This window comes from Chanodichthys erythropterus, chromosome 12 (genome assembly GCF_024489055.1).
Source record: "Chanodichthys erythropterus isolate Z2021 chromosome 12, ASM2448905v1, whole genome shotgun sequence".
NCBI lineage: Eukaryota > Metazoa > Chordata > Actinopteri > Cypriniformes > Xenocyprididae > Chanodichthys > Chanodichthys erythropterus.
The window spans coordinates 3,022,171-3,035,642 of NC_090232.1; the positions used below are offsets into that span (position 1 = coordinate 3,022,171).

Consider the following 13,472-nt stretch of genomic DNA (forward strand, 5'->3'; position numbering starts at 1 on the left):
AGTAAAGAAAAATGAAGCAGAACATTTTGTGCAAAATGTATTGACATGTAAATGTTTTTTTTTTGTTTTTTTTTTTTACATAATACAAATGTTTAGTAGCTATTTATTTCTACACAATCACTCAACACGCCTGCAAAAAGAAATGTTCGTCTTGTTCAGAAAGGTTAAAGAGCAAATGTTCAAAGTTATGAAGGCAAAGACGGTTTATAGCTCCAGATGATTCAGTAAAGCTGAGATTTAGAGCCGATGATCAGAGAAATGTGTCGAGAAGATCTTTACATTTAAAGAGTCACAAGGTTCATGATGAGCATCAGTCAATCACTGTCATTTCTGAGGGGAAAAATGCTCATTTTTAATGTATATTTTAAAACAGTTCAAGTTGATCAGAAGTTGATTAAGAAGTAAACTTACTCTGGACGTCTTGTGTCTCTCACAGCAATAATCAGCACAATAACCTTAAACAACAACAGTGAGACTCAATCATTTAGTCAACATGAAATCATAATCAAGCCTTTACTTTATTAATACACATTCCTACTGAACAATTAATGAGTGCACGCTTTACTAAAAATGTCTATCTTCACAATCTTTCATCAAAATGATCTTTCCTTTTCTTCAATGTTCACCAGTATCCTAATTTAAGCATTTATATACATTGTTTTAGTAAAATTGGCTTCATTCTGGTTTCACACAGATGTCACAATATAAAAGAAAAACAGGTTGTTTTTCTTAAGTTTGAGACAGTGGCACAAATGACAATGATAAGCTCAGATGAAATACGTTTCAAATGTTTTAAAAGATTAAACACAATATCTTACTGTATAAAGATGGTATAAACAGGAAAAGGAGGATAAAAACCATGCAGATCAAAATGATGACAATCCAAATGACAAATCCCCTGTTTAAACCTAATAAAAAACATATATATTAAGCTTAAAAACATCAATGCTGGGAAACATTTTAAGATCAGAAGTAGATTATTAAAAATAAACTGTGAAATGCGGTGTAAGAACAGAGAATATAAAGGAAACAGAAAAACCACAAACATTAATGTGTTGTTCTTTCTCTAAGGGTTCAGCAGTTACTGCTGCCATCTTGTTCATGTTCATGACAAACGTTTGATATCAATGTCTGTCACAAGTGTGTGTCCAGCAAGATTGTCAATCATGACCACTATAATGCATGAAAAATGACCATACCAGAAGATGGAGGCCAGAGATTGTGCTCCAAATCTTCTTTAAATTTATTTAAAACTGCTCTCAAAATAAAACATGAAAATAAGTCCTCATGGAGGAGAGCGACTGAGGGTTTTAAAAATCAAGATGAATTGCGAGAACACCTAACAACGTTTTTTCTGTGAAATGTTTGGCTGGTAAAGTGTGTTTGTGCTGCTGTTCTCTCTTCTAATATCTTGTTTGGATATTTTATTATCCAATTCTAATGCAGTCCCATTCAGATTTTGGTGTCCAAATAAATCGCAGTCTCACCTATAAACAGATCTCTCTCATTGAGCGGATCACTGGTCTCCTCACTCACTGCGTTCTTCAGTGTACAGGTGTAGAAGTTTACTGGATTTCCTTCATTTTTGACTTCTAAAGTCTCTCCTTTCAGGTGGAGCTCTGAACCCGTCAGTGTTTCTCCAGCAGAATTCTTCCAGATTATCGTTTCACTGTACTCGCATATTAAATTCACAACATCAAGGTTATCTTTGATCTTCTCTATTTTTATTACAGGTTTGGGGACCCGCTCTGTGAAAGAAAAAGAAAAAAAGAAAAGAAAAGAAACAAAATCAGATGGTAATACCATGGCATTTAATACAATTTTAATACAAACTAACGTCCAAAAAAAGCACTATTTTACAAACAATTTAGACAGGACATGGGTTACACCCCTACTAGATTCAGGACCTCGTTTAATGTGTGATCCGATATATACTAAATGATTACAACATATCATGGTATTTACATGGCATTTCAAGGTATGTCAAATAACACTGCAGTACTGTTAAACATGATATACGGTGGTAACTTTTGTTCATGTAATAACAGTTATTGTTAAATTACAATCATAATTTTTTCACACAAACAAAAAAGATGACAGTGACTAGCTATACTATGTTAAGAAAAAAACAACAATAAGATGCTTTAACAGTATTAATATTAATCAATAATCAATATTCACTCACCCATAACAGTCAAGGTGAATCTCTGTTGCTGCTCTTTACTGTTGATGTCAATGGTATAAACTCCACTATGTTCGACTTTTAGATTAGTGATAGTGATTTGTCCAGTCTTCTCATCAACAGTTGTGATGTTTTTAAATCTGGGATTCGAGACTAGAGTTTCTCCTTCATCCCATTCAATCACCTTGACAGTAATTCCATCAGTGTTTATGTGTTTCCAGATGATGCTGGTGACAGAAAGAGGAAGAGAATTGTCTGGACGAAAAGAAACTTGATCACCCACTTCTTTCTTCACATCTTCACCTGATGAATAAAATATAAGAGAGTATGTTAGTCAACATTCAAACAAGCAAGTCTCTGTCATTCACAGTCATTTAATATTTGTAAATTATGTTACAATACACTATAATATCATTAAAAACTAAACAGCTTTAGGGTCGACAAAAACAGATGCTGCACCAACTTCAATTAAACGTAATAAACATCATGTAGATCTACCTGAAACAGCTTCTGTGCTGATGAACACAATGATGGAGACCAACAACAAGCTTCGAAGTGACATTTTTGTTATATAAAGTACACGTTGATGCACTTTTCTTCTTTATTTTGCTCAGAATGTCTTTACACGCACGAGACGAGGTATAAAAATGGAGAATATAGAGGAAGTGTGAAAACAGAAACTGCAAACGCAGCATTGAGTTGCTCTTCCACTCTGGGCTGGGTTTCCCAATAACGATGTATCTTAGCTCTTAAGAGCGCTTTCTACGTGCAAGGTTACGAACGCTCGCTGCAATTCCACGTGCGTTTCCCAAAAATGCCCTTAACATGAACGCGCGAGAACGCTCTCTACGTGTTACTTAAGAGTCACTGTCCATTTGCGAAGTGCTGAAATATAACCTTATAAGGAATCGTGTCCTCTGAACGTTTCACCTAATAATCGTCATCTGATGTGGATTAGCAATCAAGACACGTCTATATAAAGCAACTACCTACAGGCTGAGGCACTGATAAAATGGCTGAACAAAAAAAAACAAGAAAAGATACCTTTCAAAAAGATGAAGTAAATATCCTTCTAGAGGAGGTGGAGCGGAATAAAGATGTAATTTTCACCAGATTTAAAGGACATCATACAAATAAGGAGAAACAAAACATCTGGGAGGACATTGCTACTAAATTAACAGCAACCAGGGGGGTTAAAAGATCGGGTAAGGAGGTCCGCAAGAAGTGGCAGGATTTTGCAAGTCTGGCAAAAAGGAAGAGGGCACTGCAGAGGTCTGCAATTAAAAAAACAGGTGGTGGGACCAACGAGTCACCCCTTCTCACAGCAGAGGAAGAGAAGGCCTTGTCAATACTTGGCACAAGTGCTTCAGATGGCATTAGTGGTGGTATTGACATCCATGGAGCAATAGGGTTAACTCAACCTGAGCCTGAGCCTGAGCCTGAGCCAGGTCCTTCATGTTCAGAGGAGCTATTTTCACCTGCCATCTCCCAGCACATACCATCTCCTACTCCTCCAAACAACCCTCCCAGGCCTCAGCCTCCATCTTCAGTTGTCCAGACTGCAGCCACAACACCTCAGCAGTTTGATATGTGTACTTGTAGTCAGGACTTAGTTCAGCTGGAGAGGGAGAAACTAGATGTCTTGAAAGACATTAGGCAATCCCTTAAAGAAGCCAACGAGAGGGATACCAGTTTTCAACAGCAGCTCATTGAGCTCAAGAAGGCCAAGCTGGCCTTAGAAGAGAGGAGACTTGCACTAGAGGAGATGAAATTTGCAAGGCCCTCCATTTCTGTGCCAATTATCTTGCCAGAAGAGTCAGGTAATATGATTATTGTTACATGGGGATTCATTAAGTTTCTGTCATTTCTTGTGTAATGTGAAATGTTTTCTATATGTAGTTATGACTTATCCCACTGTACAATGTCTTCTGCAGGTCCTGGGGAACTGAATTACCCAAATGAATAAAACTATGTTATTGCATTGTTTTTGATGTCTATGTGTTTGTTGAACCACACAAGGCCTAAGGCCCAATGAAATACCATAGGAAATGAGTTCTTTCAAGTGTTTCTGAAGTGAATGGTTAATGATTATTTCATAAGCATGTAAGTTTCAATATTACTAATATATAAAGTATATATATTAAAGGTGAAAGTAGCACAAATATATGTACTTCATCTAGCACATTTCTACAGGTACAGACAAAAAAAAAGTTTATTGCAGACATGTCTCACCAGCACTGTTCTATGTATACATATTAAGAAGCACAAATTCTGGTCATTCCAAACAGATGATAGATTAAAGGAATATGTAATCTATACAATTTCTAAGCATGCCACACCTTCACTTTCTTCAGGGCAGGGCCTAATGTGATTACTGAAATTGGTGACAAGCAGTGGGATATGTGAACATTATCACAGCCTGATAACCTTCACATGGTTCCTTCAAAGTTAGTATAGTATATAGAGTTTACACCTCAGTAGACTTGCAAAGGAAATCATGGCTGCACTACAGCGTGTTCTTCAGTTAAGGTTCAGAGAAAGACAAAGACAGAGACGACCACGAAGTAGATTGGTGACATTAAATGCCTTCATTAGACAGCATCAAAACCCCTTGAATATGCTTGATGACATGGCTATAATTGAGAGATACCGTCTGCCAAGGGAACAAATAGCCCAACTGCTGAATAGCATCGGACCTCAGCTGATGCGTGCCACCAGGAGAAATTTTGCCTTGTCCCCTGAAGTCCAACTCTTAGCAGCATTGAGATTTTATGCAACAGGCAGTTTTCTCCAGGTACTTGGTGATGGGCTTGGATTAAGTAAAGCATCAGTGTCAAGAGCTGTTCAAGCGGTCACCAATGCATTACTTCCACTTGCTGTGGAACACATTAAATTTCCATCATACAACAGTATTTTGTAACACATCATCACATCCCACAGGTCATCGGAGTGATCGATGGTACCTTGATCCCGATCCTTACACCATCTGTGGATGGCCATGTATATATATGCCGCAAAGGTTATGCAGCTGTCAACTGCCAGGTGATCTGTGACCATAAGGGTTTGATCACAGACATTGTGGCAAGGTGGCCCGGAAGCACACACGACTCCTTCATGTTCATCAATTCATCTGTGGGTCAGGAGGCACAAAACTCACAGGGACAGTGGAGGCTGCTTGGGGACAGTGGTTACCCACTGAGGCCATATCTCTTCACCCCTGTGGCTAATCCTATGAATGACAGGGACACAGATTTCAACGAAGCACACCGTGTTGCACGTAGTATAGTGGAACGCACAATAGGGAGGTGGAAGATGCGCTTTCGGGCTATTCACCAGTCCAGCGGTGGTCTTCTTTTTGCTCCACAAAAGTGCTGTGCAGTAATAATAGTAACAGCTATGTTGCACAACATTGCGGTGCAGATGAAAGTGCCCTTACTTAACAGGGAAGAAGATGAAGAGGTGGCAGAGGAGGAGGAGGAGGAGGAGGACGACGACGAAGATGGCATGGGACCACATGCTGGCCAACCAAGAAATGTCCAATACATGGCTGGTTTTCGTGCACGTCAACAAGTCATTGACAGATTTTTTTGAGTTTATCTCTATTTTTCCCAGTCTTTGAAGTATATTTCCTACATTACTTATTTTATACATTTTTTGTTGTTGTTGTCATTTAATTTAGATGTGTATTTATATATTTTTTTGTTTGTTACCTGCCCTCATAAAAAAACAAAAAACAAAAAAAAACAACAACAATAAAGTGTACAATAAAGTACAATCAAAACCTTATATTATAATCACATTGCATTTGAATAAAGTTAAAGGTGTAATCTGCCGGTTGTCCTGCAGGTGTCCTCATAAATCTGTCTTCTTACGATGCACTTGGGGATGTACGATTACTCCAGAGCACTCGTAGATCTACGAAGATTTTCAAGTGCTACTTAAGCTACGATGCTTTTGGGAAACAGACCGTAATATTAAGATCAGTCGTACGATCGTTTTTACGATCAACTTAGGCTTACGATGCTTTTGGGAAACGCAGCCCAGGTTGGTAGCGCAGGTTGTCGTGGCCATGAGAAATAGATGTCGTTCCCTCAACATCATGAAGTCGTGGCCACGAGAAAAATATCTCATTCCCTCACCATATGATCTCGAGGCCACGACTTTACATCGCGTGGCCACGAGATCATTTTGTCGAGGTAAAAACATCCTTAAGTCGTGGCCACATGGCCTCGAGATCATATGGTGAGGGAACGACTTATCACGTTCCCACGAGTTTATATGTCGTGACCACGACAAAACTAAGTGAACCGAACATGTCCCCTCCTGGTCACCGTATGATCTAATAAGAAAAGGTCAAATGGATTTATCCATTATGTCATAGACTGGTCAAATGTCAAAAAATAGATGAAAATAGATATAGGGGTTGTTTTGACACCCTTTAGGGAATTTTGCAGATCTTGCATTATCACATGTCTGAAGAAATGATAACAGACATATTTTGAACAAGATCAAATTAGCAACTAATTCTGAAAACATCATCGCTTCTGCAGTATCTAACCACAAACATGTCGACATGACCTGTCACACTAGAACAATCGAATATAACAAGAATTCATACTCTTAAATATAAAAGAAGAAGAACCATAAAGGGGTACAATAAAGAGTAAATACTTGAGAATTAATATATGGAGTAGGGGTGCATGAATATATGAAATCAAAAGTAATATTGATAAATCATAAGCCATAAATATGAATAAAATGCATGATATGAATATTGACCATTTTGGATCCACCAAATTCGACACACACCTCTCGGTTATAAACCACAAAACACTCGATGATTAAACTAGTTTTAAATCGGATGAAACAGCCTCAACATTCCCAACGAGACTGATGAGGAAAACAGGAAAAACATGCCATGAATGAAGATAAGACTTTTAAATCCCAAAATCACCACAACAACACACAAACTTTTACCATGAATAAACTGAAGTAAATTACCATGGTTTGTGGAAATGTGCAAAAAACAAACAAACTATGTTATAGCCATTTATATTGCAATATATTTATTAGGGGAATATATAATTCATTTCTTTGTGAAGGTGTGTATAGTTTTTACCTGTGTTTAGGTGTTTTTTATAGACCTATATAACATATAATATCATTTGACAGTGTTAGTGAGTAGCCATGTATGGTTTTACCTGTGGTTACCAAGTCTCACTGTGATGATATTTTCATTTAAGCCTAATAATTAATAAAATAATTTTTACCAATAAATATTCTGGGGTCCTTGAGGATGGTTCCAAATATGGTCCATTACTCAGAGGTTGAGATTCACTGATCTAGTGGCCGTCAAGAACATTACAAACATTTTATATAACTTTTTTATTGCAAGAATAATGACAGTAGTGCACACAGTATTTTTACCTGATCTGTTTAAAGCATAGATATATCAAATATATACACTTATCTTAGTACTATGTAACAATATCAGACAAAAGCAGAAACAAAAAAACTAACATTTACAGTACATGAAAGATTTCATCATATCTCCTATTTTATTATGAATTATTCTTAGTGATTTGATTAAATGTTCTACTTTGAATAAGAACTCTAGAAAAGTATCTTTTTAAGGAAACCTTTGTGAAAATACAATTTTGCCACAATAATAAGATAACAGTAGATTCTAGTGACTTGGTTTTCAAATAAAATGTAAATAAATACCATCCTTAATGCAAAGACTACAAGTAATATTAGCTATACAATAGAAACTCAGATTATTACAAGAAAAAAATTGATAAATGCAAATGTTTTCTCTTTCATTTTTACAGAAGGTTTATGTATCAGTTATTACAGAATTAATTCTTTAAAAGGGTCAGGATAGAGATATTCATAAAACTTTCATATGACAAAATATCACCATTGACCGTTTGAATGAATTCATGGCAACTGAAACTGAAAGAGCAAGTGAAATTAAAAATATAGACTATATAGAGATTCTCATCTTGTCACTATGAAAACAAAGTATTTGCATATGTTGGATTCATATATTCAGAAATTTATGAAGGCACAGACGGTTCAGAGCTCCAGATGATTCAGTAAAGCTGAGATTTAGAGCCGATGATCAGACAAATGTGTCGAGAAGATCCACGTGTGGCTTTGAAGAGTCACAAGGTTCATGATGAGCATCAGTCAATCACTATCATTTCTGAGGGGAAAAATGCTCATTTTTAATGTATATTTTGTGATATTGCACATATTAATGATTTTCCACAAGGAATTAATATGTAAACTTACTCTGGACGTCTTCAACACAATAACCTTAAACAACAACAGTGAGACTCAATCATTTACAGTCAACATGAAATTGAGCATCAATATACAATTAATGAGTGCATCCTCTTCAATCTTTCATCAAAATGCTCTTTCCTTTTCTTCAATGTTCACCAATAGCCTAATTTAAGACTTTTAAACTCATTTAAATCATTGTTTTAGCTAAATGTATTTAAATCAATGGATAAAACAATTTGTTTTCTCACAGAATATCTGCTTTCACACAGAAACATGTCAGATTATGAAAGTAAAACAGGTTGCAAATGGCAATTTTTCTTATTGGGACAGAGATTTGAATGTTTGTTTTGAGTTTTAAGGACATGATAAGCACAGAAATATGTTTCAAATGTTTTAAAGATTAAACACAGTAATATTTCCGTATAAAAATGGTATAAACAGGAAAAGGATGATAAAAGCCATGCAGATCAAAACAATGACAATCCAAATAACAAATCTCCTGTCTGAATCTAACAAATATATATATATATATATATATATATATATATATATATATATATATATATATATTAAGCTTATAAAAAATGTCAACAGATTTAAATGATCAGAATTAGGTCTTTAAAAATACACTGAATATGCAGAGACTGCAGAATATAGAGGAAGAGGAAGAAACTGCAAACATGGTGTTTTTTACTAAGGTTTCGACAAGCAAGATGATCAACCACAACCACTATATGAAAAATGACCACAGCAGATGATGCTGTTCACAGCTCTTGCTTTATCTCTTCTCCAAATTTAAACATGCTCAAAACAAACAATCATCACAATAAGTCTTTGGGTGGAGAGGAGCAACTGAGAGCATTAAAAAAATCAAGATTTCATATTTTAAGATGAATTGCGAGAACACCTAACAAACTTCTTTCTGTGAAATGTCAGTCTGGTAAAGTGTGCTTGTGATCTCATACCTGAAACAGCTTCTGTGGTGATGAACACAATGATGGAGACCAACAGCAAGCACCGAATGGACATTTTTGTTAGACAAAGTACACATTAATGCATGATTCATTTTCATTTTATTTTCACTATTCATATGATTTTCTGCTTATGAAATAATGTTGAAGTAAATCACTGTCTCACCTTCGAACAGATCTCTCTCATAGACCGGATCACTGGTTTCTTTACTTGCGCCATTATCAAGTGTACAGGTGTAGAATTTTTCTGGATTTCCTTTGTTTTTGACTGTGATGGACTCTCCTGTCGGAGTGATTTTCGAACCCTTCAGTGTTTCTCCAGCAGAATTCTTCCAGATGATCGGTTCACTGTACTCGCATCTCAAATACACAATGTCAGGGTTATTACTTGGCTCTATTTTTATCACAGGTTTGGGGACCCGCTCTGTGAAGGAAACAATGAACAAAATCAGATGGTAAAACTATGGTATTTTAATACAGTTTTAATACAAATGATAACTTAAAAATAATGCACCATCGTACTGCTATGTGTTGGTATTCTTGGTATTACCATGGTATATATTAAAGTACCGTGGTTTCATATTCTGATACTGTACTATAGTACTGCCACAATACAGTGACGGTAATCATTCAGTATAATATAAATCCTGGTACTGAATTTACATACTTTACATACTATTTACATACTCCAGCACCAGTGTTCAAAACACGATAAAACTGTGGTAACTTCTGTTATAATAATTGTTAAATTACAATGAACATATATTAACAATATAAAAATGATTATAATTTCAAACAAAAAATAAAAACAAGTTGACTGTTGTACTAGCTATACTATGTTAAGAAAAAAACAACAATAAGATGCTTTAACAGTATTAATATTAATCAATATAATCAATATTCACTCACCCATAACAGTCAATGTGAATCTCTGTTCCTGATCTTTACTGTTGATGTCAATGGTATAAACTCCACTATGTTCGACTTTTAGATTAGTGATATTAATTTGTCCAGTCTTCTCATCAACAGTTGTGATGTCTCTGAATCTCGGATTCGGGATTAGAATTTCTCCTTCATCCCATTCAATCGCCTTGACAACAGTTCCATCAGTGTTTGTGTGTTTCCAGATGATGCTGGTGACAAAAGGAATGAATTTGTCTGGACGAAAAGAAACTTGATCCCCCACTGCTTTCATCGCGTCTACATCAAATGAATAAAATATCAGAGATTATGTTAGTCAACATTCAACAAACAAGTCTCTGTCATTCACAGTCATTTAATATGTTTAAATACACTATGGGGAATTTTTACTTTACAAATTACAGACAGACATGGACGATTCGCACGGGATTAAGATCACAGACAACCTAGTCAAATGACTAAATGTCACCAGGTAATACTAATCCTGTACAAATAGAGCTTTAGTGATTTTCTGCTTTAGTAAATAATGTTGAAGTAAATCACTGTCTCACATTTGAACAGATCTGTCTCATAGACTGGATCACTGGTCTCCTCACTCACTGCGTTCTTCAGTGTACAGGTGTAGAAGTTTTCTGGATTTCCATATTTTATAACTGTGATGGACTGTCCTTTCGGAGTGATTGGTGAACTCTTCAGTGTTTCTCCAGCAGAATTCTTCCAAATGATTTTTTCGTTGTACTCGCATCTCAAATACATAACATCAGGGTTATCACTCGACTCTATTTCTATCACAGGTTTGGGGACCCGCTCTGTGAAAGAAACAATGAAACAAAATCAGATGGTAAAACTATGGTATTTTAATACAGTTTTAATACAAATGATAACTTACAAATAATGCACCATCGTACTGCCATGTTTTGTATTGTATTCTTGGAAGTACTTACTTCAGCACCATGGTATATATCAAAGTACCCTGATTTCATAATCTGATACCATCGCTGTACTATAGTACTGCCACAATACAGTGACGGTAATCATTCAGTATAACATATATCCTGGTACTGAATGATTACCATATATGATATTAACATACTCCAACACTGCGGTACTACTGTGTTCAAAACACTATAAAACCATAGTTACTTCTGTTATAATAATGGTTAAATTACATTAACAATATAAAAATTATTATAATTTCATTCAAAATAAAAAGTTGACAGTTATACTAGCGATTTTATGTTAAGTAAAACATAACAATAAGATGCTTTTACAGTATTAATATTAATCAGTATATCAATCAATATTCACTCACCCATAACAGTCAATGTGAATCTCTGTTGCTGATCTTTACTGTTGATGTCAATGGTATAAACTCCACTATGTTCGATTTTTAGATTAGTGATATTGATTTGTCCAGTCTTCTCATCAACAGTTGTGATGTCTTTGAATCTCTGATTCGGGATTAGAGTTTCTCCTTCATCCCATTCAATTGCCTTGACAACAGTTCCATCAGTGTTTATTTGTTTCCAGATGATGCTGGTGACAGGAGGAATGAATTTGTCTGGACGAAAAGAAACTCGATCACCCACTGCTTTCATCACATCTTCACCTGATGAACAAAATATGAGAGAGTGTGTTCAACATTTAACAAACAAGTCTCTGTCATTCACTACAGTCATTTAATATTTGTAAATTATAGGTTAAAATACACTATTCCCCAGTTTCACAGACAAGGCTTAAGCTAGTCCTAGACTAAAATGCACGTTTGATCTTTTTTAACTGACATATTTTAAAATATGTCAGTGTCTTTGTTTTGTCTCATGACACACACCAGGGGCCGGATGCATAAACCACTTAGACTTTAAGTTAAGTTAAGACACTAATGTTTTTCTTGAAGAGTGGTCCTAATTTTTTAAAGTTTGTTACATAAAAAGGTAGATTGGTGTCATTTGAATTGGAAAAATAACATTGATTACCCCTTGGTTAACTGCAAGTTGGTCAAACTAGTTCTTAAGACACTGTCTTAAAATAGTGACTAAGTTTATGCAACTGGCCCCAGTAATGTTTTTTTCTAGGGGATGTCTATAAAAGTTACTTAAATGCCCTAATTGAACTAAGGCCTAATCCTAGCATAGTCTAAGCCCTGTTTGTGAAACTGGGCCTAAATCATTAAAAACTAAACTTCTTTAGGGTCGGAAAAAAAAAAGAAACAGATGCTGCGCCATTTTTGATAAAACGTTATAACATCAAGTAGACATACCTGAAACAGCTTCTGTGGTGATGAACACAACGATGGAGACCAACAACAAGCTTCGAAGTGACATTTTTGTTATATAAAGTACACGTTGATGCGTTTTTTTCCTCAACTGTATATTTTGCTCAGAATGTCTTTACACGCACAAGACGAGGTGTAAGAAGAGAGATAACAGAGGAAGTGCAAAAACAGAAACCACAAACATGTGGCATTGAGTTGGTCTTTCACTCTAATATGTAATGTAGGACACAGTTTTGATGTTCATACTCCCTAAAGAAACATACATCCCCATCTGAATTACTGCATTATTATTATTACTAATGTCCTGCATCAGACTCATCACATTAGCACTGTTAGCACAAAACAATCCCTTTGCCTTGGTTGCTAAATTAAACAGAAAAAATTTCTACTCTCCACCTTAAAGAAAAAATGAAGCAGAATGTTTTGTGTAAAATTATTGTCAGGTTTATATGGAGTTTTTTTGTATTTCATTGTTTCCCTGTGTTCTGTTCCTGTTTCCTTTTGTTCCCCATTTACCCACTTCTTTTCAATGCTGGGTTGTTTTTTCTACCCAAACCCTGGGTTGAGCCTATTGGGTCATTATTTTTTCCATGGTTGGGTAGCTTTTGAGTTATCCAGCCATTGGGACAGACCAATCTCACTGACAGTTGAATCAATACATCCGTCTTCCACCTGCCCTCTGACGCAACAACAAGTGTCTTTACTTCAACAACACCAGCTTTTTGCCCCCTTGTCAGGAGAGAGCATATCTCAACACCACCGAATCCATTACTTTGGTAAAATAAAGGTTTTTATACATTTTATTTTGTGTATAAAGTCTTCACAGAATTGT

General features: G+C 35.7%; 3 protein-coding genes across 3 annotated transcripts; 2 read left to right on the forward strand and 1 right to left on the reverse strand.

Annotated features, from left to right (window-relative positions):
- Positions 1–3,194: 3,194 nt before the first annotated feature.
- On the forward strand, positions 3,195–4,148 carry LOC137031579 (myb/SANT-like DNA-binding domain-containing protein 4). The gene is made up of 2 exons (XM_067402620.1): positions 3,195–4,002; positions 4,117–4,148. Exons 1-2 carry the CDS (start codon positions 3,195–3,197, stop codon positions 4,146–4,148), a joined length of 840 nt encoding a protein of 279 aa, XP_067258721.1.
- Positions 4,149–4,679: 531 nt separating this feature from the next.
- Positions 4,680–5,773, forward strand: LOC137031580 (putative nuclease HARBI1). The gene is made up of 2 exons (XM_067402621.1): positions 4,680–4,976; positions 5,123–5,773. The coding sequence occupies exons 1-2, from the start codon at positions 4,680–4,682 to the stop codon at positions 5,771–5,773; spliced, it is 948 nt and encodes a 315-aa protein (XP_067258722.1).
- Positions 5,774–9,102: 3,329 nt separating this feature from the next.
- On the reverse strand, positions 9,103–12,719 carry LOC137033116 (carcinoembryonic antigen-related cell adhesion molecule 5-like). The gene is made up of 6 exons (XM_067405236.1): positions 12,626–12,719; positions 11,678–11,974; positions 10,917–11,174; positions 10,354–10,644; positions 9,611–9,868; positions 9,103–9,450 (listed from the first exon to the last, which is right to left on the reverse strand). The coding sequence occupies exons 1-6, from the start codon at positions 12,687–12,689 to the stop codon at positions 9,359–9,361; spliced, it is 1,260 nt and encodes a 419-aa protein (XP_067261337.1). The 5' UTR covers positions 12,690–12,719; the 3' UTR covers positions 9,103–9,358.
- Between the last annotated feature and the right edge of the window lie 753 nt (positions 12,720–13,472).

Bases quoted from the DNA above. Each gene is read 5' to 3' on its own strand.
- LOC137031579 (XM_067402620.1), top strand. From the start codon at position 3,195: ATGGCTGAACAAAAAAAAACAAGAAAAGATACCTTTCAAAAAGATGAA. The intron at 4,003-4,116 runs GTAATATGATTA...TGTCTTCTGCAG, and splicing joins TATCTTGCCAGAAGAGTCAG to GTCCTGGGGAACTGAATTAC.
- LOC137033116 (XM_067405236.1), bottom strand. From the start codon at position 12,689: ATGTCACTTCGAAGCTTGTTGTTGGTCTCCATCGTTGTGTTCATCACC. The intron at 9,869-10,353 runs GTGAGTGAATAT...TTTCCTTCACAG, and splicing joins ATTCACATTGACTGTTATGG to AGCGGGTCCCCAAACCTGTG. The intron at 9,451-9,610 runs GTGAGACAGTGA...TCATCACCACAG, and splicing joins TGAGAGAGATCTGTTCGAAG to AAGCTGTTTCAGGTATGAGA.
- LOC137031580 (XM_067402621.1), top strand. From the start codon at position 4,680: ATGGCTGCACTACAGCGTGTTCTTCAGTTAAGGTTCAGAGAAAGACAA. The intron at 4,977-5,122 runs GTACTTGGTGAT...CACATCCCACAG, and splicing joins CAACAGGCAGTTTTCTCCAG to GTCATCGGAGTGATCGATGG.